Genomic DNA, 14660 nt, shown 5'->3' with positions numbered 1-14660 from the left:
CTTCCTAAAATAGTTAGACGGGGTGGGGGGCACTCGGGAATGCGAGTTATGCAAGTTAGATTATGAATGAATAAAAACATTTTATTAAAAACACGTTTGCGTTTTTTGGGGAGCTATATTATATTATAGCTCCCAAACAAACGCAAACGTGTTTTTAATAAAATGATTTTGCAACAGAGCTCGCTGTATCACCTGCAAGTACACATCCAACTCATTAAAGGCCCCACAGGACAATTCCGGATCACCCAGATGGCACTTCACACCTCTTGATTGTGATAAATATTTAGCTGAAAAGCTGCAAATTGTAAGCAGGAACACATCATTATATCTTATAGGAACAAGTAATAGGTTTATTCCATGCTGAAAAAAAAAAGAAAGAGAACACAACGTTTCGGCCGTGGAGCCTTCTTCAGGTGTGAGAGAGACAGGGCAGTAGGTAAAGGTAAGGTAGCGGGAGAACAAAGGTTGGGAGGAAGGAGGAGTGAGAGGCAGGAGCAGGGGACAGAAAGAGAGGCCAATCAAGAGGTGTGAAGTCAGAATGGGTGCAGAGAGGTGTGAAATGAAACTTCCAATGAATGGAGAAAATTTAAAAGAACAGTAATCTGTCGTTAAGAGAAGGGAGAATGTGTGATCCTAGCTGCAGAATAATTTTAGTTTCGGTGGTCTTTCTGATGTATGAGTTCGGAAAACCGTCTTTGAGAACACAGATGGAGAGATTAGAGTGGTCGTGGCCGTCAGAGGTGAAATGAGAAACAATGGGCTTGGAGAGATCTTTAATCTTCACAACCCTGACGTGTTCTCTGAAGCAGTCTCCCAGTCTCCTTCCTGTTTCTCCAATGCAGAGAGAAACTGGGCATTTACTGCAAGAGATACAGTAAATAAGGTTGCTGGAGGTACAAGATGCTGTCTGGGTTATCCGGAATTGTCCTGAGGGGCCTTGAATGAGTGTGGTGGTGGATGTGTACTTGCAGGTGATACAGCTAGCTCTGTTGCAAGGGAAAGTGCCTGGTGTGGATGGTTGTTGAGGGCGGTCAAGGGAGCTGTGAACAAGTAGGTTACGCAGATTAGGTGGTCGGCAATATGAGATGATAGGGCGATCAGAAAAGAGGGCCCCAATGGAGGGATCATCCTGTAGGATGGAAAAGTTGTGGTTAATGGTCCTGGGGATAGGAAGTGTGTTAGGGTGGTAAGGAAGCACCAAAGGAATGCGGTTGTTGCGGCGGGAGTTCCTGATCGGGTTGATGGTCCGGGGGGTGTTTTTGGCTCGGGCAAGGGCCCTGTCAATCACACTGCTGGGGTATCCTCTGTTGATGAAGATCACATCTCTGTACACCGTCATTCCCCATAATGACAGCCTTACAGCCCTCAAGCACAAGCTGGACAAACGCACAGTGCTTGATCCACCCACCCACACCCTGGTACGCCTTGCAGAATTGGTCCTCACACTGAATGCATTCTCTTTCAATAATCCTTTTTACCAACAGGTCAGTGGAGTTGCCATGGGCACCAGAATGGGACCCAGCTATGCCAATATTTTTGTCGGCTGGGTAGAAGAACGCTTCTTCGCTTTCTACACTGGCTATGTCCCTGACCTCTACAAACGATATATTGATGACTGCGTAGGTGCCGCCACATGCTCCAATGATCAGCTTGAGTTCTTCCTGCACCATTTCACCAACTTCCACCCGTCCCTCAAATATACAGTTAACATATCTTCCACTACTCTTCCATTTCTAGACATCAACTTCTCTATCAACTACCCCTGACTGTCCACTTCAGTTTATTACAAACCCACGGATTCACACAGCTACCTCCTGTAAAGCTCATTTCACCCCAACCACACTAAAAACTTTTTCACAGTTCCTTAGGCTACGACAATTATGCAGCGACGAAATTGACTTCGAGAACCAAGCCCTCGAAATGTAATCCTTTTTCATCAACAGAGGATACCCCAGCAGTGTGATTGACAGTGTGATTGTGATTTCAGCATGGAATAAACCTATTACTTGTTCCTTTGTAGTACATGAATATAATTATATAGTTATTAATTTCTTTAGATACGCTGTTCCATATTATATTCCCTATTAATCAAATTCTAAAAGTATGCTTGTTGACTCCGGTATCGAGCGTATTCACAGAAAAGCTTAAAACTTCCACTTTTTATACACATGTTATTTCACATGTTAGTTAAAGACTTCGATGCTTAAAATGTTTAGTGAGAAATGGAATACTGGTGTGTATTTTTTCTTTAAAGTACCGAGACCAGCCATATACAGTTTATATACTGTAATACTGTGTTTGTGTTCCAAAATTAATATCGTTTATAGTATTCACATGCATTATGCTCATATTCTTTTAATGCTCAGCTACTAAGATTTCCCTTCAGTGGTAAAATTCCATATAAATATTCAATACTTAAACGGGCACAGTAAAGACATTAAATATACATATACAGATGCAGCCATTCAAAATGCGCGGTAAAAACCCGCGGTACGGTAACCTACCCACAAGCCACCGCGGGGCACCGGAGCATACCGCAGGGCAAGTGATTGGCTGGCCAAAATGACCGACAGGGGCACTCGTGGTGCATTGGTTGGTAGTGCAAAGATTTAATCATTTAATGTCTTTACTGTGCACATTTTAATCCGCTTAGTTTTGAATATTTATATGGATTTTACCACTAAAGGGAAATTTTAGTAGCTGAGCATAAAAAGAAGAGGAGCATAACGCATCTGAAGGTCATAAACGATATTAATTTAAAACATTACTGTATGTATGTAAACTGTACTGTGTATGGCTGGTCTTGGTAGTTTAAAGAAAAAATACACACCAGTCTTCCATTTCTCCCTAAACATTTTAAGCATGAAAGTTTTATGAAACGGTACCCAAATATGCGATTGCTGTATAGAATGAATTTTAATTAAAAAAAAATATTTAACACGAACATTAAGCTGTTTACATCTTCCGCCTGAGAACAGTCACCCGTTGCTACCCAACGCAGAATGGTGATTGGCTGACACCATCTGACACCCCTCTGATTGGAGAAAAAAGACGTGCTGGTTTGCTATACCAGGAAGAGGATTTCTTTCAATTCTAAACGTGTATTTTAAAAGTTTAAGAAATAAAAACCTTACAGCGTACACAGATTTCTAAACTGATCAGGATCGTTATCTTTGTCTTATGCATAATAATGTTCACCGCTCTGTCCAGCAAATTAATAATAAACTTTATTTTATATAGCTTTTTAAACGAATAAGTAATTAGATTGCTCATAAACCTAATCACTTGCTTTTTCTTTTTATTTAGGCTCAGATTTCAACTATAGATCGTATTATTAATAACCATAATAACAACCAACCAACAAAAACAACCATATAAACATAATACCAACCAAAAACATAGATAACAACCACAATACAAAATCAAATAATCAAACCATTTTACACTCGCAAGTCCTCCAATTATCATAATCCCGCCCCTTATGCAAAACCAAACCTTCCTCCCATCCCAGTTTATCCTGTTTATCATAAACAAAATCCACCTCAATTTTCAACATAAAGCATTACACAAAATCAATACCTCAACACTCCATACTCAACAACGATAATTCACAAACAGCCAGAACATGTAACTACACATTCCCAAACATACCTACTTTCCATAGCCCCGCCCCTTATGCAAAACCAACATCCCTCCCCTGTTCTCTCTCTCCCCTGGCGGTTGTAATTGTTTTTATTTTCAAATAAATTTTAGCAAAGTCATGTATTTTAAAAATCTTAAGATTTTTCTATATATGTCTTTATTTAGTGGTTTCATTAGTGACAAAGGCTAAACTTTCTTGGAAAAATGTCTTTTATGTAAACTATGTTTGCTATTAATTCATTCAGGGCTAAAATATGTTCATTGTCTTCTAATGAAAGAAGGGTTCCTTTCGCCGTAGTCGGGAGCCTAGCCTTTAACTAGTAAGTACTGTATTTACTGGGTTTTTGAGGGGGGGGGGGGGGGTGTCTTTCGCTGGAAATCTCGCCTCCTACTTTGAAAATACCCGTGAAACCGGTTCAATTCGTCACAGCCAGCACTCCTGCAGAGAGTTGGGTTGTACTTGCAGTGTATACAGTACACGCGTTATGCTCTTCGTTAATGTCTGTGAAGTTTTATTTAATCTCTGAGCCATACTGATTTTTCTGGAAGCCAGTTTCCGCCAGGGAGTAAAAAAAAAAACACACTATGGTATTCTCTTCAATGCAGTGCAGTTAAAAACATACCTCTGATGCTGCTCCTAAATGAATATCGTTTATGACCATCAGAAGCTTTATGCTCCTTTTCTTTTTCCAGTGGATTGAACAGGGAGAGGCATTTCATGATGTACTTTTCACTGATGAAACAACAGTGGCTCGGGAACAGTTTTCAACCAAGTCGTTTTATAAAAAGGGGAGATATGTACACGTTACTGAAGCTAAAAGTTTAGCCTTTGTCGCTAATGTAAACACTAAATAAAGACATATAGAAATCCCTACGTTACAGACTGTATATGGCTGGTATTGGTAGTTTAAAGAAAAAATACACACCAGTATTCCACTTTCTCCCTAAACATTTTTAGGATCAGAGTCTTACATGTGGTTATTTCGAAAACGTTTGTACGTGCTCCTTCTTACCATGTTACTGTTTACCGTTACTGACCATATTAAGTTTAAGTACGCTGGGCAAACGTTCCGAGGTCAAATTCTTCCAGCACGGGGGTACCTTTAAAGCGGAGACGACGGCACCGAAATTTTTTGGCGCGCCTTCTCTTTAAAGCCCTGGCCAATTTTGAAGACAGTACGTACAGTTATAATTCAAACGGAATTAAAAACTACACATCCCAGTAACCATGGTGGTGCTTGTGATCATTGCGTTTAACCAACGAAACAGGGCGAAAAATCAGTCACATGACTTTGGGGCAGAGTTTCGAAAGCTTAACCTATCAGCAACAAAGCGAAATTTACACGATAGGCTACCTCAAACTGTCAGTTACACGACTGTGTATGTCGCTTAAGCCACTCCTATTTGGCATTTTAGTTATGGAGGCGAGAAGACGCCCCCCCCCCCCCCCTCTGGGTGCCTGATTTGCCGCCATCTTTAACCGCTTCGTGTCCAAATCGCAGTAGCTACGCGTACGAAATAAAGTTCATCCCAGCTACAAAACATATATATTTTTGTGGTAAGAGGGAGCAAAACATCAGTATTTACTGCTATTAATTAGTGTATGATTTATAGTTGAAATCTGAGCCTAAAAATAAAGTTAAAATCTCGACAAAGCAATGTAGGAAATACAGAGAAAATAAATCCTTTCTGACATCTAAAATCAGTTTCGATCAAGGTCTCTAAAACGAACAAGAAAAAGAGGATTTTCGGAGGGCAATTACGCTGTATTTATATAGAATAAGTGATTTATGAGCAATCTAATTTCTTGTTCGTTTAAAACAGTGAAATGTCAGCTGCAAAAGATCGCACCAGAAACAGCACTCTCTCTGCCTGTCATAGACGTTCAGGAAAGGCTGAATGAAGTCATGGTGATCAATAATAACAGTTGTAGGACAAGAAACAAAAGATAGTGAAAACTTAAGATTTTTAAGGCTAAAACTCAAATTCATTCTACAAATTAAGGCAAATGAAAATTCAGGACGTTAAAGTGCTAGAGGTGTAAAAAAATACAAAAATGCACATGAGCAAAACGTTTTAGAAATGGAGCAAACAGAATAAAAGCCATGCCTATAGTGCAGAAGAGGGATGCAGGAACACTTGCTTAGATATACAAAAAAATCACAAAAAGGTCTATGTTACAAAAGAACATGTAAACATGTACATCAATTTCCCTTCGCGATCAATAGTCTTATCTATAAACATGAAACAGAGTGAGGAATCAGAAATTAGCATGCATAAAAAACAGCAATTCTGTCAGTGAGCCCTAAATGAATTAATAGCAACTATGGTTTCATGGAGGGCTTCTCAGATAGTTGGGCATTTAGGTAAACTGCCAGGTGAAAGGACTTGTAAACATATTTTGTTAAAGCAAGTCAGTTTTTTCCGCAACACATAAAATACATTTTTCCAAGAAAGTTTAGCGTTTGTCACTAATGAAACCACTAAATAAAGACATAAATATAGAAATCTTAAGATTTGTTTTATTTAATGTTGGTAGCAGGATGAACTGTCAGGTTGAGCTAAGTGTATATTTTGTCACAGGGTTGCTGCAAGATGTTAACAGTGAAAAGGGTATTTAGAAATGAGTTATTTCAAGATGAAAATTTTCAGAATAATTGCAAATCTAGCAGGATAGAGAAAGCACAGAAAACTGGCAGTTAGATTGATCAGATTAGTATGAAAAGTCATTTAGCAAAGGGAATGAGAAGAGTGACAAACTAGTATACTTTAGATCTTTTTTTCTGAACCAGGGAAAATCTGATCATGTTTCCCTATAACAATAATAAAAAACTTTATTTTATATATTACCATTAAAGGTGGCATCTTAAAGCAATATGGTAGATGTAAAAACAGATAAAAGGACCACAGATTACAAAGTAAATACATATAAGAAAGACAAGCAGTTAGAGGTGCGACCAAAATTAGAAAATGAAGCAGATACAGACACTAAGTCTTCTGAAAAGAAAGGTTCTGAGGTTAGATTTAAATGCACTCAGGGTACGTGACTGATATCACTGGGAATACAAATTGAGAGCTCTGGGGTGCAGCTGGAGAAGACCCTGTCACCCACAGAATGTAGATGTTCTTGAGGACAGCTAGAAGACCAGAGTCAGACAGACAAAGGTGGGGGAGTAGACGGATAAGCCATATACTGTAGGTACAGAATGAGGATGAGGAATTTGAAGTTGACTCGAAACCTGATAGGTAACCAGTGCAAGGACTTGAAAACAGGTGTAATGCATCCCTGATAGGATTCTCGCTGTCATATTCTGAACATATTGAAGATTGCTCAGTGTGGATTTAATTTCCCCAGTGAACAGGATGTGCATTTATTAATTCTAGGAAAAAAAAGCCTTTCTTAATTTCTCTAGTTCTTAGTTTCTCTAGTTCCCTTTAAAATAAACTATTATCCCACAATGCAGAGTATTAAATGGCCAGTATTTACACATGATATTTGTGATTTAAAGAAATGAACACAAGCAGCTTTTGGGGATTTAAGTGTTGGCTGAGTTATTGCAGGATAAAAGACTAGAGATGTTGGTAAGAAAAAGATAATTTTGGGAAAGCTAAGGAATACACTGATAACAAGAACACTTCCTAATGGGGTTAGGCATACTTTTGATGAAGATGATGAAGTTAACAGACTATATGTTTACATAGATACTGAAATGAGGATTGTATTTTAGATTTTGTGCAGTTACTAGTATTGAACTTTGTGTTGGATGCACATGAATTGAAGGAATGGGCAAACATAGCTGATGCGGATCCACAGAGCCAGCATATTAAGATGTTTATAATTAGAGGTAATTTGTTTAAATAACTAGGTATGGATACTGATGTGCAAGAGAGGTGGAAAGGCCAGCACTATAAAATATTTTATTCTCAGTGAGATGCTGCCATTTCATAGTGGGTTTCTAACACTGTGTATAGTCCATCTATTTCTAATCTCTTTATCCAGTACTGAGGATTTGGAGCCTATCCCAGTAAGCAACGGACACAAGGCAGAATACACCCTGGACATAGCGCCAGTCCATCACAGGACAGACAGACACAAACACACACACACCAGGGCCAGTTTTCCCATAAACCAATTAACTTACCAGTATGTTTTGGAGTGCGAGAGGGAGTCATATCACACATACGGAGAAAAACCATGTAACCCAGAGAGAACATGCAAACCCCACACACACAGGATGGCAGGAATTGAATCTAGGACCCCAGTGCTCCAAGATAGCAATGCTAACCACTTTGCCACCATTATAAATGGATGGATATCTTAGTTATCTTTCTAGTTCACAGGTTTGCATGCATAATTTAATTTTGAAAGGCGCTGAGACATCAGGTACTACTGTTGTATTTATGAAAAAGAAACAAAACAAAAAACATGCTAACAACTGTGCCATCCTACTCCTTAGTTAATACATTTTATTATTCATAAACAGTTAACATTGTTAGCAAAATATTTTGAATTATATTTAACCCTATTTTTTCTTTAGTTTTGTATTTAACTTATTATATGATAGTCAGACTTAATGTATATTTGAACAATGAAAATATATTTTTACAAGATTTTACATTAAGCACTTAAAATTAATATGGTTAATAATAGTAAACTGTAACAAGATCGGTTAAACTGCTAAGAAAATCCTTTCAGAGAAAATGTTTCAGGTGTGAAAAACAAACCTGTTCCCACACACCCTGCCCCCACTACCATTAGAATATACACAAACATTTTAGCGTTTCATTCTGAGCAGAAGACCCTCACACCTGAAGAGTGCTGGCTGTGACGAATTAAACCGGTTTTACAGGTTTCAATCACAGATTGGGAATCAGTAAAGTAACACACAGCGCCACTGGATTTGATAATACTGTACCTAACCAAAATCCGCAATATGGAAACAGAACCTGTGTAATTGTTGATAGATGATGTACTCGTAACATTTTTTCAAGACGAACTACAACATTTAAAAAATGACTTGTATGTACTTGATATCTCTAATCAATCCACGGGTTCCAGCACAAAACGAAACTAAAACGCATACCGTTTCGCGCTTCTTATTAGTTGCTCAAAAGTAATTTGACCGTATGAAATGCATAATATAAACCTAGAAACATATACGTGAGCAGTACTTAAGCACTGTAGTATCGGTGTTAAGACATACCTCTCAAATACTGTAAATCAAGTTAAAAATATCTCAAGACCGATTCTGGTCGTAATGAAACCATGTTTCGTGTATGTTTTCTTTTTCATCTTGAAATAACTCATTTCTAAATACCTTTTTCACTGTTAACATCTTGTTAACGATTCCATATTATATTCCCTTTAAATCAAATTCTAAAAGTATGCTTGTTGACTCCGGTATCACGTTAGTTAAAGACTTCGAAGCTTACAATGTTTAGGGAGAAATGGAATACTGGTGTGTATTTTTTTCTTTTCATGATAGGTGTCGCATTTTAAATCATTTTCGTAGTTAGAAATTATGAAACGCCCTGTTAAAAGCAAGGAAGTTTTTATGCCCGTTGAAGTAAAACGAAATGCCTGACAAAGTATGGCTTGGACAGATTCCAAGTGCTTGTACAAATGTGCTAAAGAAATTATACTTTGAGTATACAGCTTGTCCAAAGTCATCCATTATTAATACAATTAGTAATATCTTCAGTAAAGGCTTTGATGCATAAATATTTCTGATAAAGTTAGGTTGTGTACTTTTGTCCAACTGAGCAATCTTGCTTTCATAAAATATACCAACATTTTAATGACTGATGATTAACATGCTGTAATACACAGTTCAAAATTAAAGGCTCAAATGCTGTACATGAGAGGTTAAGCTCCCCCTGGCGGTTTTACAAGGCGACGCCGGATAGTTAGTCACGTGACACACGTGAACCGCGTGATACCCCGGTGGGCGTGTCGCGGTATGCCGCGAAATACCTCACCCATTTTGAATGGCTGCATCTGTACATACTGTATACAGTACAGTTTTGCATACAGTAATGTTAATGTTCCTAAATCAATATCTTTTATGAGCATGTGAAAGGCATGGTGAATCGGAGATTCTAAAAAATTACTGTACTTTGCATGATTGGAAACAAATGCGTGATTGGATCAACGAAATGATGTGGTGTTACTTTTACAAAGACGGTCAATGAAAAAAAAAATGTGGACCAGGGCAATACTTTGAGTTTACAGCTTGTCCAAGGTCATTCATTATAAATACTATTAGTAATATTTTCGGTAAAGACTTTGATGGCGACAGCTCAAACATGAGAGGTTGAGCTTTACTAGCTCCACCTTGCGGAAATTATGGTTATATTATTTTACTTGCGGTATTATGTGGTTCTATTTGAGAATATATGGTATTAATACCGTAACTTGCGGTATACCGCGTCAAGCGCACCGCAAAATAATGCGGTATCGCCTGCTTGTTTTGAATGGCTGCATCTGTACCAATATGTCTTTGGATTATGGGAGGAAACCAGAGCACCCGGTAAAAACCAAAACAAACACAGGGAGAACAAGTAAACAAACCTCACACAGATAGCACCCTGGAACTGAACCCAGGGTCCCAGTGCTGCGAGGCAGCAATTTCAACCATCTTACCCAATATGTTAATACTTATCCTACAACAAAGCTTTACTTGTAGCAATCCCAACAATGTGATGTGCTGCATTTCTAGGACAAAAGTCTGGTACAAATGCCAAGAGAAGAGAAAAAACAGACGACAAGAAAAAAAGGGGACAAGAAAGAGACAGACCCTGAAGCTTGTGACAGGTGAGAGTCACTTCTTCAAGATTATACAAACAAAACAGATTAGAGCAAAGTATTTGAATCTTGCTAAAGAGAGTTTTCTATTCTGTGTTTCTAGGGAAGTGAAGAATAGTGAAGAATACCTTGGTTAAAAACAGCCTTTCCTGCTCGCGGGGTATATTTACAGATACCATTTATTTTCTGGTATCTGGGTTAGAGAGAGATTTAATCATAGATTGTTTTCTATTTAGTTAAGAAGGCATGTTATCTGTATTTTGGCCTCTGTAGGCATTATTTAAGAGTAGAATACTTAGTAGCAGGTTTTCTGGGTGATTGGAATGTTAGGAAATGTACAGACAAGGTAATACCTTATCTGTACATACTGTACATAGAGAAACGTGTATTGTATGTTTATGCTGTGTGTAGTATGTATGGTCATTGTTTTTAAATACTTGTTTAACAAAGTGTGCCTGAATTATTACTCTTTTCACCAAAGATCAAACATGAGAACAAATAATTTACCTGCCTCTAGTATACCAACTGCTCGGGTATATTCTGAAAAAAATCCTTACATGTTAGGGGCTATGATTATTTATTTTACTTATTGACTAATCTACTTGGTCAAGACCTGTTATTCACTATTTTTGTTACCCCCATTTGTAACAACAATTCTAAAGAATCATAAAATAAGTTATATTATTTCTATTCAATTCTTCGAAAAAAAAATCTGCTTACCTGCACAATGCGTGTGTTCCTGATAAAATCCTTTTCCACAAGATCCTACACATTTTCCATTTCTGATCAGCAAGGACTCTGCACACGAGGTGCATTCAAATTCACTGTCACAGGTGGCACAAGTTTCCTTGCAGGCTGTACAGAAACAATCAAGCATTGAAAATAACCGAGTTGAGTCTAACTAGACAAGGTTACAAAACCCACAGAATTAACATGAACATTATCCTTTTACCCTTTTTAGTACATCAAATATATCTCCAGTACAGATGCAACCATCTGGAATGCACAAGGCGTTTTGTAGGCACCAAGGCAGGTGTCGCAAACACAAGTGTGGCATCCCTTTAACATTTAACACAACACAAGTGCTATCTAGTGATCTTTTTTGAGTTGGGAAGAGCAAAAAGAACTATGCTGGATGTAACTTTGGCAAAGCAGAGTGTGCTTTCTGCAGACATGAGTTTTGATGTGCATTTTAGATGGCTGCATCTGTATACTGTTGGAAAGATTTGATGCCTCATCAGTATATTGAAACAATGAGACAGCATTTACTAATAATTTTGTAAAGAATTAACACAGATCCCAATTTCCTGGATCAAACTGCACAGCTCCCAATACAGTAAGCTACAGTGAATAGCAAGTTTTATGCATTTATTTCAATTAAAGGAATTCTCCGCAACGACGCAACAAAATTGTCTTTGCAATTAATGTTCTCAGTGGCTAGGGCTATAACAACTTACATCACATTAGATTTTTCATTTTCACAGAACAAATACAAGTATTGCAACTATTAAAACCATAAGTAAGCTTTCACAAACTCTCCCTTGTTTACACTAACAGCACTCCATTGCTGTCACTATCTTTCAGAGCCTCTTATTTTTTATAAACATTCTTATTGTATTCAAACATAGTTATCTATATGAACCAACTCCAATTTCAATAATTGTCAGCCTCTGTTCTTTATCCTCCATATTGAGGTGACAGTCTCAGAAAACAATGCCCATTTAGCCTGGTACTCCTCATGCAGGCCATGAAACAGTTTCACCACATTGATTCTTCAGCCAATTTACACATTAATATAATGCTTCAAACCTAATCTGATGCATTTTTCAGCAGCCACGCTCATTCACTCTGAAAATGCAGCAGCTAAATTCGAAAGCTATCAGCCTTATCTCAAAAGAAAGCTTCATAGCATTGGAATGTATTCAGCATTTTCTGGTGAATTGCAGGCTGGAAACAGTACATTGCAGTCAACGGGGAAAGGCATGTAGCAATATATCTGCCATTAATTTAGTTTTCATGTAACATTTCTAGAAGGAAAATGTAAACTCACAGCTCAATGAACAGTACTGCATTAACTCGATTTTCTATGTACCTGAACAGACTCTGCCATTCTTGAAAAATCCCCTTGAACACGTCCGGACACAGTGGCCACCTTGAAGTAATAAGCTTTCATTTCGACAGCTGTTGCAGTGGTCAGGGGACTGGAAGCAGGTCAGACAATCAGAATGACACTCAACTGAAAACAAATTTATAAAATGGCAAAGAACATTAACATCCTTTTTCCTTCTTCTTCCTTTTTTCAATTCATGATAAAAGTAATGATGCTTAACCATATCTACATAAACAAGATCCTGAAATATAACTTTGATATTTACACAATGAGTAGAAACAGTGTAATAAGGTACAAGGGCATGACTGACAATAAAATTCAATGTCTAGTTAGATATCTAATATACAATGCCTTCAGATTTAATCATGCCCCCCAAAATTAGGAACAAAACAATCCATAAAACTGGATTATTTATAGAATGGATATCATTTAGATTTAAAAAATCTTTAAAACGATATATTGTAATCTTAATGACACTACACAGAGCAAAGTTACAGTTGTTACAGGTAAAGACCAGAAATATTATGGTAGCATTCATTTACAACCCTGTAGTCAGTATTTAATAAATCTTCCTCTGGCAACGATTATACTGACAAAATGCTTCTTGTACTGTAGTATGATGTTCTGGCACTTCTGAAAGGGGAATAGGTTCTGATGCTCTGGGAGGAGGAATGTGGAAGTTGATGATACAGGCAGAACTGTACTAAGCCCACACAAATTTAGTTTCCATTTGTAATGCCTTTGTGAATTTAATCCACAAATATTTAAGTGGACTGAGGTTTGGAGACTGAGATGGATATTTATTTTGTGTGCAGATAACCATTTGTTTATTGATTTGGGTGAATGCTTTGGCTCACTGCTATGCTGGAAAGCCCATTTTTGGACAGGCTTGAGGCTGCTTGGCAGAGGAAACAAAGAGTTTGGCCAAATCTCCTGGAATTTAATGAGTTAATGACTCCTCCTATCTTAACAAGGGCTCCAGGACCTGTAAATGTTAAACAACTCCAAAATACAATAAACCTTGTGCATGGGGGTTCATCTTTCTAAATATCATACTGACATAATATCGGGGTCTACTTAGAATACAGAGAAATGCAATATTTTTTTGTGAGTCGGTCACAGCATCCCTTGTAGTACATAAAAAAATGCCTCCTAAGATTGCCTCCAGAAACTCTTACACCATTCTGCTATTATTTTTCTACTTTACTGGAAAATATTGAAGCAGTTCTCTGTACATACAGTGCCTTGCAAAGGTATTCACTCACTTCAATTTGATTTCATACATACAACATAATATTTTAATTAACTTCTTTATCATTTGTAATTGTACAAAATGTGATATATTTTTGGGGTGAATATTTCCGATTTAACTTATAAATGTATTAGGACATCCAAGCACTAGAACCAGTTTAGAAGAACTGAATTGAAGTTTAGACTACTACACTATTTATGATTTCACATCATTGCATAGTATTAGCTTGTAGACAGGACTACGCAGGTACTCTATTATCATCTGGCCTAGCAGTAGAGGTCCAGACATGGCCTGTACTAGGCACACTGGGTGCTAATTAGATTATTGGGGATGGTTTAAAACTTCACATTGTGATAAGTGTGCTTGGGTGTACTGTATAAAGGACTTTCATGGTGTTTCATGAAAAATTTTGGTATTTGACTGCAATGCAAAATATCTGCAGTAAAGCCTCCTACACCAATAGAAATCATCATGTTTTTTTCAGATCGATCAGATCCTACTTCAATAAACGATGGTGTCTGAACAAATGAAACTGTTCTAACGTGGCTAAATGTGTATGCAAAGTAATACCTAGAAAAAAAAATTAAATCTAAATTTGAAAATCTACACATGTACACTGAAAAACAGGTTTCATTAGTACACAGCAAAACCAACACATTTCATTTTACTGTCCTAATATTACAAGTTGCACTGCAATTTCCATATATAATTTTAATTTAAGAAATCACAGAAATGCACAATCACTTAAGTCTTTTTCACATGCCAAAATTACTAGGTGTTTTAAGTTGTGGCATTTAAAGAATGTGCTTATCCCTTCTGTCTGATTAGTTTTGTTTTGTTTTTCATTTATA

General features: G+C 37.4%; 1 protein-coding gene across 3 annotated transcripts in view; it reads right to left on the bottom strand.

The window, feature by feature from the left end:
* The window catches only part of fras1 (Fraser extracellular matrix complex subunit 1), a 367570-nt gene that overhangs the window by 227333 nt on the left and 125577 nt on the right, over positions 1–14660 (bottom strand). For all 3 annotated transcript variants that reach the window (XR_015935951.1, XM_088629471.1, XM_088629472.1), the window contains 2 exons: positions 12540–12683; positions 11168–11302 (listed from right to left, as the gene is read on the bottom strand). Coding sequence is in view for 2 of the 3 variants with exons in the window: in XM_088629471.1 (XP_088485597.1) it covers positions 11168–11302; positions 12540–12683 (279 nt within the window). In the remaining variant the exon portion in view is untranslated. The remainder of the gene's footprint in view (positions 1–11167; positions 11303–12539; positions 12684–14660) is intronic.

The sequence above is a fragment of the Lepisosteus platostomus genome, chromosome 4, assembly GCF_059453375.1.
Source record: "Lepisosteus platostomus isolate fLepPlt1 chromosome 4, fLepPlt1.hap1, whole genome shotgun sequence".
Lineage (NCBI taxonomy): Eukaryota > Metazoa > Chordata > Actinopteri > Semionotiformes > Lepisosteidae > Lepisosteus > Lepisosteus platostomus.
This window is presented reverse-complemented; position numbering and strand designations above follow the sequence as displayed.